This window comes from Rhipicephalus microplus, chromosome X (assembly GCF_043290135.1).
Source record: "Rhipicephalus microplus isolate Deutch F79 chromosome X, USDA_Rmic, whole genome shotgun sequence".
In the NCBI taxonomy this organism is placed as follows: domain Eukaryota; kingdom Metazoa; phylum Arthropoda; class Arachnida; order Ixodida; family Ixodidae; genus Rhipicephalus; species Rhipicephalus microplus.
The window spans coordinates 385,136,117-385,151,624 of record NC_134710.1 but is presented as its reverse complement, the minus strand read 5'-3'; the positions used below and the strand labels follow the sequence as shown (position 1 = coordinate 385,151,624).

Here is a 15,508-nt window from a genome sequence, read left to right as displayed (position 1 = left end):
AGATACGACGATCGTTTGAAAGTTAACCGCAAACCGATTATATTTCTCTTTTCGTTTTATCTTATCAAGTCACCGATTGCACTGTTATGCTGAAGTAAAAGCAAGGGATTGCGAGTGATACGATCAAAAGCGCTTGGCATGCCCACGATGGCCACCATTACCACCATACGAAAACTAGAGCAGAAATGGAGATAACACACTGTATGGAGATCGCGCAGTGCTGCCAAACCAGATGTGCACGCCTGTCAATGATGACGACTGGACGGCCAACACTATACTGTTTCTAATGCTTGAAATAAGCGCTACGCTGTTCGGTTTCATTTGACGCCGATAGTACAGTTGAATACCAGTACTTCGCACCATTCTCCCTAAGATGCCGACGTGCTGCAGCTTTTTATTGTAACAAGGAAAGGTTTGTGCTTGGAGAAGTGAGTGAACATATGTTCTACTTGCTGCGCCTATGCCTGGCTCTCAATCACGAGGTAAATGCAAGTATTTCGTGAAGTTCTAACATCAAGGGGAGTAGTTACGATGGAGAAGAACGAGATGTTTTCATGCATGAGTGGCTGCGAGTTTTCGTTTGAAGGTATACTTAGGTATATTTTAAGTATCGCGTTTATTGCATATTCATATCACTAAGGTGATTTCAAAGTAGAAATTGCTCGCAAGTCTAAACTGATTTAGGTTGAAAAACAGCTATGTTCTGAAGTTTTGTAAACGCTGAATGCGTTAGGAGTTAGCTTCGCCCAGACGTCTAATGCGGCATGACAGGCTACCGAACAAGCTGAAATAAATTATTTCGAAATATTGTATGACAAGAAATGCATTATTCCCATAAATACAAGCGGCTTTGCCAAACATTCTTGTGGAAATTTTATCGGTATGATTCTTTTAGTGACTACTCATGATTCAACACTCAGATGATGCCTATCGCTTACTCCTTCAGGCATGTCGTTAATGTAAAGACTAATGTGTTTTTTTCGCATCTATTACATATTCGCATTGTGATATAAGAACTGTGTACTGATTAAGAATGGAAAATTCAGTAGTTTTATTGCGTACCCTTTAAACGATGACTTTTTTAAACAGGAAAGCGCGGCTATCTGCTCGATAATAGGTGCTTAAACTAGCATATAGAGGAAAATGTACTTGCCTTTACTATGTAGTCTTTGTTGAAGAGTTTCACGCATTTCTCTTGGATGTCGTCGAAAATTTGAACCTTGAATAACAAAACAATAGATTTGTTATGAAGATAGATACTCACACCACAAGCTAATATTTGCATTTTAAAAAAGCAGCGCATGGTAAACCAAGATGAAAACTCAGCCTAAACTTGTAAATCATAACCCCACTGGCCAACCCAACATGAAACTAATAGTTTGTCTTTTTGCGAAAAAAAAAACACGGTATGACTAATTACGAACCAGGTCATAGCGAGGGGCTCCAGATTAGTTTTGATCACCCGAGATTCACTTGTATACATCTGCATATGAAACTGGACCGAAATGAAAAATACCTGTAACAATGCTTTTCTCTTCGTATTTTGCACTTATTAAAATGTGGCCACCGGGGTCGTTAGCTGAGTGTGTTTCTTCTGCTTAGCAGTCATCAACCTGGACGCTGATCTACAAAGGCTGATCATTATGGAAAATGCACAACTTGAAGAAATAGAAAGTTTCTACGGTACCATCCGTAAAACTTAGCGCTAAAAATTCAAAACAAGAGAGTCGCAAACACGAATACGCCCAAATTTCCAAGAGGCATTAACACCTGAAGCACAGAAATGGAAAACTATACAGAGGTACGACACGGATACGGCGCTCAATACATTGACCATGAGGAAAAACATGAGTTTTGCCATCGTGTCGGCTCAAGCAGATGCATAAGGGACTATGCTAGTTTTCCAAAATACTCGACAGAGGGAAGCGAAACTAACGCACCCAATGATTCATCGCAACCAACGATTCTTGGCGATACACAATATTGCCATCATTATTTAACCCTGGTTATGGAGTATATGGCTGCCGACGCCATTAATCGCATAATCGTTCAGAAACGACATCCTGTAGTATAGCCTCACTTTTATACATGGGACCAAGTTCAAAGATGTTCAATTTTTACTCGTAACAGTGCCACCCTTAAACTCGCCACCTGGTGGCTACTGGCTTAACCACGCATTGTGTGGTTGGCTCCCTGCGTTGTCTAGAAAGCACGCCATGCTTGCATTCGAGCATACGACATTCTCAAAAAACGGTTTGTTTCGTTGTGCTACCTCAATCTGACGTGTTCGTACAAAGGACTAACACGTTGCAAATAAGCAAATCGCCTTGCACTGTAATAAGATCGGTCAGTGTACTTGGCAAGAGGGATGTGTGTGACCGTTGATTGACTGATATGTGGGATTGAACGTCCCGAAACCACCATACGATTATGAGAGGTTCTGTTGTGGCAGGCTCCGGAAATTTCTAGCACCTGGGGTTCTTTACCATGCACCCAAATCAGAGCACACAGGCCTACAGCGTTTTCACCTCCATAAAATATGGGGGAAATGCCTCGTTTTCACTGCTCGGTGGAAAATGCAAACATGGCTATAAGTTATTGTTTTTTGAGCCATCAATTTTCGGGGACCCCTGTGCAGCAGTGGAATAGATGAACTCTTTGCAATAACAAATAAATGTAGAGGAACGGGGAACACAACACAGCAGCATAGTATGAAGTACGTGGCATTTATTTAAATAAATCTCCGCGGACCCCAGTGATCTCACGGAGCTCTATTTGAGAACCACTGCTGCTAGGCATGTATGTACGTTCGCGCTGTGATTAGGGGTAATTGATTGATATGTGGGGTTTAACGTCCGAAAACCACCATATGATTATGAGAGACACCGTTGTGGAGGGCTCCGGAAATTTCGACCACTTGTAGTTTTTTAACATGCACCCAAATCTGAGCACATGGGCCTACAACATTTCCGCCTCCATCGAAAATGCAGCCGCCGCAGCGAGGATTTGATCCCGCGACCTGCGGGTCAGCAGCCGAGTACCTTAGCCACAAGACCACCGCCGCGGGGCTGTGATTAGGGGTATGTTGCATGACTGTTTGGTGGTTCCATGATATTTAGTTTATCATAAGATGTCCTTTGGCTGTCCCACTGCAGAGAAATATTTGTCATGTGAAGCCCTATACTTCTGCACTAAACTTGTCCCCTAAGAAGAAGAATAAATAAAGTTACACGGAAGTTATAAAACTAAGCGGACATGCGCAATTTTAGCTATGAAGAAAATTTCTACAAAAATATTCATTGGCACAATTTATGACAACAACGTTTATGCCATGGAAATTTACGTGAAACTTTACATTATCTTCAGCATTGATGTAGCATTGTTATAGGTTCACAAAAGACAGCGGAGAACTTACGATTGGGAGCCAAAAATACTTTTCTCCCGTATTATAATGGAACCTTTGTTTCATTCCTGTGATGCAGGTAATCAAACGGAGAAAGCAGTGCGCTGAGCTCTTTTTCTTATTGTGTCTGGAAGAAGAACATGAGCGTACGTGCTAAAACGTCTCCGTACCACTAAAGTGCTGCTACCCCGAAGTTCTCCCGACGAAAATCACCAACCATCCTACATTTTACGGATATTCAATGAATGAATGAATACATTTTATGAAACGGGTTGTTGAACAAGCAGGAGTTACTCGGCGAATGAGAGATTTATTTAGTGAAAGGGCTAACTCAATGCAAGCCTGCGATCACAGCGCGTCTTCTTTCTCCACACGAGCTTCGTGTCCACTGCCCTCGTTAATATTGCCTTCTGGCAAAAACGGAGCCAACCTGGCGACCTAAGGACAGGTGTACACAGACGTTTCATGGTATCGCTTGAGCTGAAAGACGTGTACGATTTCTCGTCCACGACGACGCTTGTCTGGAGATGCATCCAGTAACTCTACGAGGTAGTTGACCAAGGATGTTTGGTGTACAGCTTGATAGCGACCATGGTACCTAGACGAAAGCTTGTGGGAGAGTCCTGGAGGAGTAGAAAAAATCCACAGCCACAGCAGCGAGTTAGGATCAAAGCTCATAGACGTGGCTGACACGTGGTGGCGATGTTTTTCGCGCGTCTGGTCATGTGACGTGAATGCACGAGTAAGCTTCCGACATTCTTCAACATGTGCTGCTGCTCGTGAAGCGGTTGTCAACTCTGAAGGGTCCACTCGACAAAGAAGAATAGTATCCATTGTTGATGATGGCTCGCGTCCGTAAAGAAGAAAGAAAGGCAAAAATTCAGTGGGGCTTTACGTTGCAAAGTTGTAGGCATATGTCACGAAAGGTAGTGTGCAATTTGACTGATCGGGTAAAGCGTACATGACCAGCATGTCACCAAGTATACAAATAAATTGCTCTGTCATCCCATTTGTTTGCGGGTGATTGGCTGTGGTAGTGCGGTGTATGACGCGACATTCGTTCAACAACGCTATGATGGCGCCGGAGAGAAAAACGCGGCCGCGGTCGCTAAAAACCTCCCGAGGTGCTCCATGGTTTAAAACCAGGTTTTGCAGTATAAAGCATCCAACCTCTTTTGCGGTAGCAGAAGGTAACGCAGCTGTTTGACCGAACAACGTTAGGTGGTCGATAGCGACAGTGACGAAGCGGTCGCTACTCGAGTATAGGGAAGCGGACAGTAAAGGTCGATTCTGACACGATCGAAGGCTCGAGTTGGACGTGGCAACAGCTGCAAGAAACCTGTGGCATGTTGAGTGGGCATCTTGCGTCTCTGGCACGTAAGGCAAGACCTTACGTAACGGTGAAGTAAATGGTACATACCGAACCTGTAGTACCGCAGCTGCAAGCGCGTGTATGTTTTTAACACTCCAGCGTGGCCACATTGCGGATTATCGTGGAACGTGGCGCAGATGTCTAAGCAGAGATGTCGGGGAATGACGAGCACCCACTTACGGCCAATCGAGCTGTAGTTTCGGTGGTAAAGCAGGTTATCCCGAATAGCGAAGTGTTGTGCTTGAGGGCGAAGCGTCCTAGAAACTGGAGCGGGCGTCCAGTTTGAGAGAAAGTCCAAAAGGGAAAAAATCCAAGCGTATTTGCGTTGCTCGGAAGGCGTGTCTGAAATGCTGATAGCCAAGGCAGCACTGGTGGAGGTCAGGGAGCAGACATGCTCTGAAGCCAACGGTGAGCATGACATGGCATTGGCGTCAGAATGCTTCCGACCAGAACGGTAGATAACACGGGTATCAAATTTATGTATCTGCAATGCCCAATGAGCGAGCCGACAATTACGATGACTTAGTGAAGATAACCGCCAAAGCGCATGATGGTAAACTACAATATCAAACAGATGCACATATAAATAAGGCCGAAAATTTCCGATTGCTCAAATAATGGCGAAGCACCCCTTTTCAGTGACACTAATTCTTCACGGCTTTTGTGAAGATGCGGCTGGCAATGGCAACGACGTACTCGTCAAAGCCATCCTTGCGCTGGGCCAGTATGGCCCCTAGCCTGATACCACTAGTTTCTGTACGAAGCTGCGTTGGAGCAGACAGGTCGAAATGCCGGAGTATGGGAGGCGTAGTGAGGAGCAGTCGAACTTCCTGCAATGCATCGTCACATGCTTGCGACCACGCTGACCAATCACAACTTTCAGAGAGAACATTGGTCAAGGGAGCGATAATAGAGGCGAAATTGCGGACGTAGCGACGGAAGTATGAACACAGACCGATGAAGCTTCGGAGCTCATTGATGGTGGTTGGTTTTGGGAAAGCCATGACTGCATTAAGTTCTGTAGCGTCTGGAAGAATGCCGTCCTTAGAAACCACATGCCCGAGGATCAGAAGCTTGCGAGCGCTGATGTGGCATTTTTTCAAGTAAAGTTTAATGCCCGCCGTGGAAGGGCACGTAATAACTAGCTCGAGGTGGTTGAGGTGGGTCGCAAAGTCGCTTCAAAATACCACAATATCGTCCACATAACAGAGGCATGTTTTCCATTTCAGACCCTTCAGGATGGTATCCATAATCCTTTCGAAAGTGCAAGTACATTCCAGGGGCCAAAGTGCATAACGGTGAATTCATATAGTCCATCCGGTGTTACAAAGGCTGTCTTCGGGTGGTCACCCTCTGCCATGGGTCGGAGCGTAAATCTAACGAAGAAATGAACTCTGCTTCTTGTAGGCAGTCCAATGTATCATCTTTGCGAAGCATAGGGTATACGTCTTTGAGCGTTATCTTGTTGAGTCGGTGGTAGTCAACGCAGAACCGGATGGATCCATCGTTTTTCTTGACGAGAACAACCGGTGAAGCCCAGGGACTGTTGGAGGGCTCGACGATGTCACGTTTCAACATGTCGTCCACATGTTTGTCAAAGACACGGCGTTCAGCAGATGACACACGTTACGGACGCCGTCTTAGCGGGGCTTCTTGACCAGTGTCAATACAGTGAATGACCGCGGAGGTTCGCTTTGAGCCCGACTGGTCACGATAGAATGACAAGCGAAAACGAAGTAGAAAATTGACCTCTTGACGCTGAGATGGTGTGAGATCGGAGTCGATGGCATCAGAGAAGACGTCTAGAACACCATTGGATGAGTTGGTAGGAGCGACAGCACAAATTGGGAGCGAAACCGTATAATCAGGTATAGTAGCTGGAAGAACGCAGTCGTAATGTTCGTAGCTTCCCAAGCATCCTCCACGTAGTAGAAATGACGGGCTGTCCGAGGGATTGCACACATAAATGGAACTGTGACCGTTGAAAAAAATGATGGCGGAAAATGGAAGCATGAAATTTTGATGGCACGCAGATGGGACCAATAGCATAAACAACACAAGCAATTCCGGAGGAGAGGCACACGACACCAGGACAACAAGACAACAACAGCTGAAAAAGGCGCAACGTCAACGTCAGAAGCACCAAAACTCTACACGAAGCGGCATTGTCGGGGTCGTAGCACGGCGAAGATAGTGCGAGTTCAGAACAAACACAGTTAATCAAAAGAGAATTTGATGAAAGTCCCACCCAAGGATAACGTCATGCGAAGAAAGGAATAAAACTACAAATGTGACGACGTACAATGCACCTTAAATGACGACTCGTGCAGTGCACGACGCTGAAGGCTAAACATGGTGGGACGCACCCGCCTGCAAAGATACGTCAGTAAGTTGAGTGGTCACTTTCTTCAAGTTCTTCACGGGAGTTTTCTTCACGGGAGTGATCACATTCCAACATACGTCAAGATCAGAGGATTGTCGCCTCCTAAAGTGCGCGACATGGTTAAAAGAGTGGACTGGAAAAAATTTCAGTCTCGTATGGAAGACCAATGCCAAGAACGCATATCCGATTTACAAGAGGCCATCCAGAGCACTGTAAAAGAGACTGTGTGTACGATCCCATGCCCTGCAAGATTCATGGACATCGACATAGAGCTGGAGCGGCTTCGAGCCTTGCGACGACGAGCTGAAAGAAGGTACCGGCGCACGAAGGACATAGAAGATTTACGGACTGCTAGACGTATGCAGAAGAGGATCAAACGTCGGTTGGACAAGCTAGCATTCCAACGCTGGATTACTTTCTGCGAGTCACTCGACCCTCGCAAACCTTTATCGCACATATGGACGACGGTTAGAGGTTTGCGGTCATCGCCCATTCAGAAGTCACCATTCAAGGCCTTAGCCCTTCACCAAAATCGACCAGATGTGGACGTTGCTGACGAGTTCTGTGCCGGATTATCAGGGCAAACTACAGCCATCAGCAGCTCACCACTTTCGAGAAGTTGTCCGCCACCACGTGATTCCTCTATGGACTTCCCGTTCACCATTCAGGAGCTCAAAGCAGCACTCGCTTCATGCAAACAGACCTCCGCACCAGGACCTGACGGAATCTCCTACAGAGCCCTGTGTCATCTGGGTGAGCGCGCGAGAATAGCTCTACTTCAGCTATATAATGATTGTTGGCTAGAGGGCACTGTCCCCTTAAGTTGGAAAACTAGTCGTCTAGTACCATTACTGAAACCTGGCAAATCACCATTGGAGCTCTCCTCCTATCGCCCGATCGCATTGGCCAGTTGCGTGGGTAAAGTGATGGAGAGAATGATTCTCGGCCGACTCGAGTGGTACTTGGATGATGATGATGATATATGGTGTTTTTTGGCGCAAGGGCCATTTGATGGCCAAAGATTGCCAGTTCATGCGACAAGGAATGTGGACAATGATTGTGATTAGCGGCTGTATAAGGGCCATAAAATTCCTCGCGGTAAGGCGGGTAAAAACATACAAGTAATAAAATCATGACCATGCCGTGAAAGGTGTGTGTGGTGTGAATAGATAACAAAAGTTGGTGATAATAGAAACGATGGTGTATATGTATGGCATTAGCACAAGTGCCTCACTGGTTCATACCCTTGCGTGCAAGGGCCGTGAGGCAAGTGCTTTCCTGTGTAGCCACCGCAGCAAAAACCTCCCTGGAGAGGTCGAGCTACGGGATGCCCGGGTATATGATATGAAAATTACGAATTTCTTTTAAAAACGCTAACAATGATTTATGACTAAAAAGCGGTTCCCTACCAACGAACATTGCAGCGTGTAAAGGTATATGTTGTCGGTAGGGTAATGGAAAATGCTGTTTTCTTATAGTTTCTAAGTGTTTACACTGGATTAACACGTGAAGGACGGTCAATGGTTCACCGCATCTGTCACACAATGGTGGGTCGCCACCAGACAAAAGATATGTGTGTGTCGTGTATATGTGCCCTATCCTGAGTCTCGTTAGTATAACCTCTGTATGACGCGATTTTGATACTGGCAGCCAATGACCAAGGTGTGGCTTGATAACGTGTAGTTTGTTTTGTGTGTGTGTATCCCACTTGCTCTGCCAGTAGTCCCTGAGTTTTCGTTTGAGAGACGGCTTAAGATCAAGGGCCGGGATTGATGTGGGTGTAATGGCGGTGCTTTCGTGGGCGGATGCAGCAAGCTGATCCGCCATCACGTTGCCTTGAATCTCACGGTGCCCTGGCACCCAGCACACTACAACACGTTGGTTGAGTGTGTAGAGTGTGCATAAAATAGAGTAAAGTGAGACGAGGACAGGGTTATTTTGTTTTTTAAGACTGCGCAGAGCCGTTACCACACTGAGGGAGTCTGTATAAATTACTGCTTTTTGTATGTGTAATTGTTTGATATGTTTAGCTGCCACAAGTATCGCGTAAGCTTCCGCTGTGAAGATACTTGTGTCTGGATGTAGAGGGCCAGCATCCGAGAAGGATGGGCCGACAACAGCGTAGGACACAGAGGAGTTGGACTTAGAGGCATCTGTAAAAAACTCAGGACGTGTGTATTTGTGTTGAACTTCCAGGAAGTATGTTCGGATATGGGCAATAGGCGCATGTTTTGTAACTTCTAGGAACGACACATCACAGTCTATAATGTGCCACTGCCACGGTGGCGGGTATGCTACAGGAGCCATTAAACTGTGTTCAAGTGACACTCCAGTTTCTTCAGCTAGACCCTTCAGGCGTACTGAGAAGGGCTGCCTCATTGAAGGCCTGTTTTGGAACAGAATGGAGCTCGACAGATCATTAATAGTAGAGTATGAGGGGTGCTTCTTGTCTGCTTTCACCTTCAGGAAGTATACAAAGGACACGCAAGTTCTCTGCAGATGAAGCGACCACTCATTTGACTCAACATAAAGGCTTTCTACGGGGCTGGTGCGAAAAGCACCCGTAGAAAGGCGGATGCCCAAATGGTGCACGGGGTCCAGCATCTTCAAAGCACTTTGAGTCGCAGACTGATAAACAACGGCCCCATAATCTAAGCGGGTGCGAATGAGGCTTCTATACAGGTTGATGAGACATTGCCTGTCACTACCCCACGTAGTACGTGACAACGCTTTTATAACATTCATGGCTTTTAAGCATTTTGTTTTTAGATACTTGATGTGCGGTACGAAGGTCAACTTGTTGTCCAAGATTAAGCCTAGGAATTTATGCTCCGCATTGACAGACAGACGTTGACCGTTCAGTTCAATGTCAGGTTCCGAATGCATGCCTCTCTTTCGAGAGAACAAGACACAGGTGCTTTTTTGTGGGTTAAGTCGAAATCCGTTTTCATCAGCCCATTTGGAGACCTTGTTCAAACCCAGCTGAACCTGCCGCTCACACATTGCCAAGTTGCATGACTTGAAGCCAAGCTGAACGTCGTCGACATATGTACAATAAAACATATTGCGGGGGATGGACAAGTGCAAGGAATTCATTTTGATAATAAAAAGTGTGCAACTAAGTACACCACCTTGTGGCACGCCTGTTTCCTGGACAAATGTTCGGGAGAGAACACTGCCCACACGGACACGGAATGTTCGGTTTGACAGGTAACTTTCAATTATGTGAAACATTCTTCCGCGCACACCAAGGTGGGACAGGTCTCTTAGAATTCCAAAACGCCATGTTGTATCATAAGCCTTTTCGATATCGAGGAACACAGAGAGAAAATATTGTTTATGGACGAAGGCGTCTCTGATCTGTGCCTCAATACGAACAAGGTGGTCTGTGGTGGATCTACTTTCTCGAAACCCGCACTGAAATGGGTCGAGCAAATTGTTTGTTTCTAAGTAGTGGAGTAAGCGGCAATTAATGATTTTTTCAAATAGCTTACAGAAGCAGCTTGTTAACGCTATAGGTCTGTAACTTGATACAGTAGAGGGATCCTTTCCCTGCTTCAAAATTGGAATTATAACAGCCTCCTTCCAGGAGGAGGGGATCACACCTGAAAACCATATGCGATTATAAAGAGAGAGGAGGGTTTCTTTAGTTTCGGAGGGTAGTTCCTTCAGCATCGCGTACATTACGTTGTCAGGACCTGGGGTAGATGTATTACAGCAGATGAGTGCTGTTCGCAGTTCTGCTAAGCAGAATGGTACATTATATGCCTCATTTCTTGGGGATTTTCTTTCTAACTTTTGTTTTTCTATTCGTGCCTTGTAATTCTTGAATGATTCGGAGTAGTGTGAGGAGCTCGATATGTGTTCGAAATGTGTGCCAAGAAAGTTGCCTTGATCCTCCAAGCTTTCCCCGAGGCTATTTACTAGTGGAAGAGAATACGTTTGTTGGCCCTTAATTTTCTTTACCTTATTCCACACTTTTCCCTCATCTGTGTACGAGTTGATACTCGATATAAACTTTGTCCAGCTCTCTCGTCTAGCTTGTCGACGCGTTCTCCGTGCCTGTGATTTGACCCGCTTGAAATTTTCCAGGTTTTCTGCTGTAGGGGAATTGCGAAGCAACGCCCATGCTTTGTTCTGAGTGGTCTGTGCTTTCCTGCATGCGTCGTTCCACCATGGGACTCGCCGTTTAGAAGACATGCCACTCGTTTTGGCAATACATTTAGATGCGGCATCAAGTATAAAAGCTGTAAAATACGTGACAGCGTCGTCTATGGTCAGGGCAGACAGCTCAGTCCATGTCATGTGTGTAAGAGTTCTATACCCTTCCCAATCAGCTGACTCAATCTTCCATCGAGGAACCTGCGGGGGTAGTTGATCTTTGTTCGGCGCACTCAGGATGATTGGGAAGTGATCACTCCCATAAGGGTTTTTAAGAACGTTCCATTTAAAAACAGGTAAAAGGGACGGTGATGAAATGCTAAGATCTATGGAGGAGTATGTGTTGCTTGCAAGGCTAAAATACGTAGGCTCCTTCATATTTAAAAGACATAAACTAGAAGAGAAAAGGAGCTGCTCAATGAGACGTCCTCGCGCATCACAGTGAGCATCGCCCCACAGGACATTGTGTGCATTAAAATCACCTAGAACCAGAAATGGCTCTGGGAGTTCATCTATTAGTAATTCCAGATCACGTCTGTGTAGCTGTTGATGTGGTGGTATGTACACAGAACATATGGTAATAAGTTTGCTAAAAAGTACAGCTCGAATGGCCACTGCCTCCAGGGCCGTTTGGAGCTTCAAATGCTGGCATGCTATACTACGATCGACTATAATGGCTACACCGCCAGATGGTACAACAGGATCCTCCCGGTCTTTTCGGAAAATAATATATTGTCGTAGGAAGTCCTTGTGCTTAGGAGTTAAGTGCGTTTCTTGCACACATAGCACTTTCGCGTTAAACTTACACAGAAGTTCTTGGACGTCATCTAAATTTCTAAGTATTCCCCTTACGTTCCACTGTATGATTTTGTCCATAGTGGAAGAAAAAAGGGAAAAAGTGCTGTGTGCAAAGAAGACGGGGATTAACTCATTTTACAGGGCCTTTGTCAGGCCCTGTAATCGGCGTTCTGTCCTGTTTGGGGCGGTCGAGCGAAGCTCGCCGCTCCTTCGGCGCTCCTGCGCCGTTTGGCTTGAACTGGTGTCCATAGCCTCTTGCGAGGCACTGGACACCCGCTCTAAAGAGCGATCTGTGCGTCGCTTAGACTTCGCCTCGATCGACGAAGTCTTTGTCCCCACCGAGCTGGGGGTTGATGGAGCCCCCTTGGCCTCGTGATTGCCCTGGCTGCTGCCAGAGCTTGTAGAGGTCACTGGTGTGGACAGGCTGAAAGTGGGCAGGGCAGAGCTGGCTGCTCCCGCCGCTGGGGCGTGTGGCATTGGCCTCGGCACGCTAGGCGTGGTCCGGGCAACTGCCAAGGGCCTTTGTGGTGCCGCCCCTCGTTGCACCACTTCGGCAAAAGGTGTTTTTAGTGCTAATGATAACGAGACTCGTTGTCTTGCTTCCCTGAATGTGATATTTTCCTTAACTTTTATAGTTATTTCTTTTTCTCTTTTCCAGGCTGGGCACGCTCTGGAGTATGCGGGGTGGCTACCTTCGCAGTTTGCACAGAGGATCTCGTCTTGACTACATTCATCAGCACTGTGGCCGGTTGTGCCACACTTAGCACACATCAGCTGTCCTCGGCAGCTCTGGGATGAATGACCAAATCGCTGGCATTTAAAACAACGCCTCGGGTTTGGAATGAAGGGTCGGACATGGAGTTTTACATAGCCAGTTTCGAGAGTCTCGGGTAAAGTGGTTGAGTTGAAGGTGAGTATCAAGTGCTTTGTTGCTATTTCATTGTTGTTACGTCTGATTTTGATGCTCTGGACATGTATTACACCTTGGTCCTTCCATCCATCAAAGAGCTCTTCTTCACTCAGTGTCATCAAATCTTCATCCGATACCACGCCCTTCACTGTATTCATGGTACGGTGTGTGCTCACAGAGACAGGGATGTTACCAAAGGCCACGAGGTGCGAGAGTTTATTGTACTGTTCCTTGTCTTTTAATTCGAGAAGCAGATCTCCACTTGCCATCTTCGTGGCCTTATAACCGGTTCCAATGGTCTCCCTCAAGCACTTGGCTACAAGGAAGGGTGAGATTGCTCTAGCTTTTGTAGATGATTGTTCGCAGTGGAGGACATGGTATTTTGGAAAAGTTTCTTTGTTTTTGGGCCAAAGTAGGAATGTTGCATCGGTGCGTACCCTTTTCGAAGCACGATCAGTTAAAGAGGGGGTCGGGGATCCCATGAGAAAATGTGTATTTTTCGGTAACAGCGCCTACCACCCACCACGGAGTCCAACGAGGGGACGTGGCAGAGCATGTGGGCATGTCTGCGCAACGCCAGCAGTACGCAGTTACTATAACCAAATATGGTTTACCCTAGTTTGGATAGCCACACAAGGTTAACCCTTGCCGCCAGGAAAAATTGGAAGTAAAATGAAGTGAGGAGAAGACAGGAAAGATGTAAAGTGAGAACAAAAGACGAAGATATAGGGAGAGAGAGATAGGAAAAGGCGACTGCCGATTTCCCCTGGGTGGGTCAGCCCAGAGGTGCCGTCTACGTGAAGCCGGGGCCAAAGAGGTGTGTTGCCTCTGCCGGGGGGCCTTCAAGGTCCAATCACCCAGCGTCAGCTCAACCCCCAGGATCCCCTTTTCCCCGGACACGGCAAAGCCACGCACGGCTAGGCGTGGGAGGGAGTAGAAACTCCCCCGTTAGCTCGGGTCCGTGGTGTCGCTACACACCAAACGCCTACTTGCGCAGGCGCCCCTGCGGGCGAGTGGTACTTGGAGTATCATCAGATCTACCCAAATGCCATGGCTGGCTTTCGACGTGGTCGATTATCGATCGATAACGTCATCGACCTAGTCACGTACGTTGAACACGAGAAGGGCCATAAGCGTCTTTGCGCCTCTGTTCCTTGACGTCAAAGGAGCCTATGATAACGTGACACATGAATCCGTCCTTGCCGCACTAGAAGAGATTGGAGTGGGTGGCCGAATGTTTAAGTGGATACGCAGTTATCTCCAAATGCGATCCTATTTTGTGAGTACAGAGACTGGGAACACGTCTACACATTTCAGTTGTCGTGGCGTCCCTCAGGGTGGTGTACTGAGCCCCGTGCTATTCAATATAACACTAATCGCTCTCCGTACGCACCTACCAAACAATATTTATCTATCAACATACGCTGATGACCTCTGCATATGGACATCTGCGGTAACTCGCCTGCAGTTACGAGCGAGAATACAGAAAGCTGCTACTTCAACTGCTTTGTATCTACGCAATCGAGGCCTGGAAATTTCCTCCGGAAAGTGCGATCTTCTGGCATTTACGCGCAAACCCATGTCGAAGTACAGAGTGTCACTTAACGGTCAAAATATACCATATCGTCGATCTCACAAATTTCTGGGTGTCATAGTCGACAGAGACTTATCATGGAGCCCTCATGTGTCGTATTTGAAAAAGCGATTGACAGGCATATGCCATCTTTTCAAGCTTCTCGCTGGAAAGACTTGGGGAATGCAGCCTAATGCTATGTTACGACTGTACAGGGTGCTTTTCCTTGGCTTTTTACGATACAGTCTGCCTGCATTATCAAACGCCAGCAAAACAAGTCGACGCATGATACAAAGCGTTCAGGCACAGGCGCTTCGAATATGTCTAGGTCTGCCTCAGGGTGCCTCAACAATGGCGACTATAGCTATAGCCAAAAACCACCTCGTGCAGACCCATATTGAAATTGAAGCTTTGAGGACACACATAAGGCATGTGGGCCGGACCGCCAATCACCACCTAGCCTCTGCCAGTGGATAACCTCATACTTCCTTTTGTCGAACAATAACTACACATGGTGACTCCCTACCAACTGGTTTTACGCCCGCGGCGAGACCTTCAATTCCTCCATGGTGCCTCAAACAGCCAGTCATCTACCTGACAATACCAGGCATCCAGAAAAAAGGTGATTTCTCAATACCACCCCTCAAGCAGCTAGCATTACTTCTGCTCTACGAGAAGTACCAAGACTGCACCCACGTCTACACCGACGGCTCCGTCCTGCCAAACAGCTCAACTGCGGCGGTCGTTATTCCAACGCACGCCACAACCATCAAATTCAGGACAGCTCATGCAACCACAACAACGGCAGCAGAGCTTGCAGCGCTTTGCGCTGCGCTGCGTTTCATTAACGACCAAAGCACGCAACGGTGGACGATTTTTTGCGACTGCAAGGCGGCACTGCAGTCACT

General features: G+C 46.7%; 1 protein-coding gene across 2 annotated transcripts in view; it reads right to left on the bottom strand.

Annotated features, from left to right (window-relative positions):
• LOC119161925 (phosphatidylinositol-3,5-bisphosphate 3-phosphatase MTMR14) overlaps nucleotides 1-15,508 on the bottom strand; it is a 107,903-nt gene that overhangs the window by 72,705 nt on the left and 19,690 nt on the right. The window contains exons 1-2 of one of the 2 annotated variants that reach the window (XM_075880069.1): nucleotides 3,416-3,484; nucleotides 1,154-1,219 (exon numbers count right to left, since the gene is read on the bottom strand). In XM_075880069.1, the coding sequence (XP_075736184.1) occupies nucleotides 1,154-1,219; nucleotides 3,416-3,469 (120 nt within the window). In that variant the 5' untranslated portion in view covers nucleotides 3,470-3,484. Of the gene's footprint in view, nucleotides 1-1,153; nucleotides 1,220-3,415; nucleotides 3,485-15,508 lie in introns of those variants that run through there. The other variant, XM_037414421.2, reaches the window with a different exon arrangement.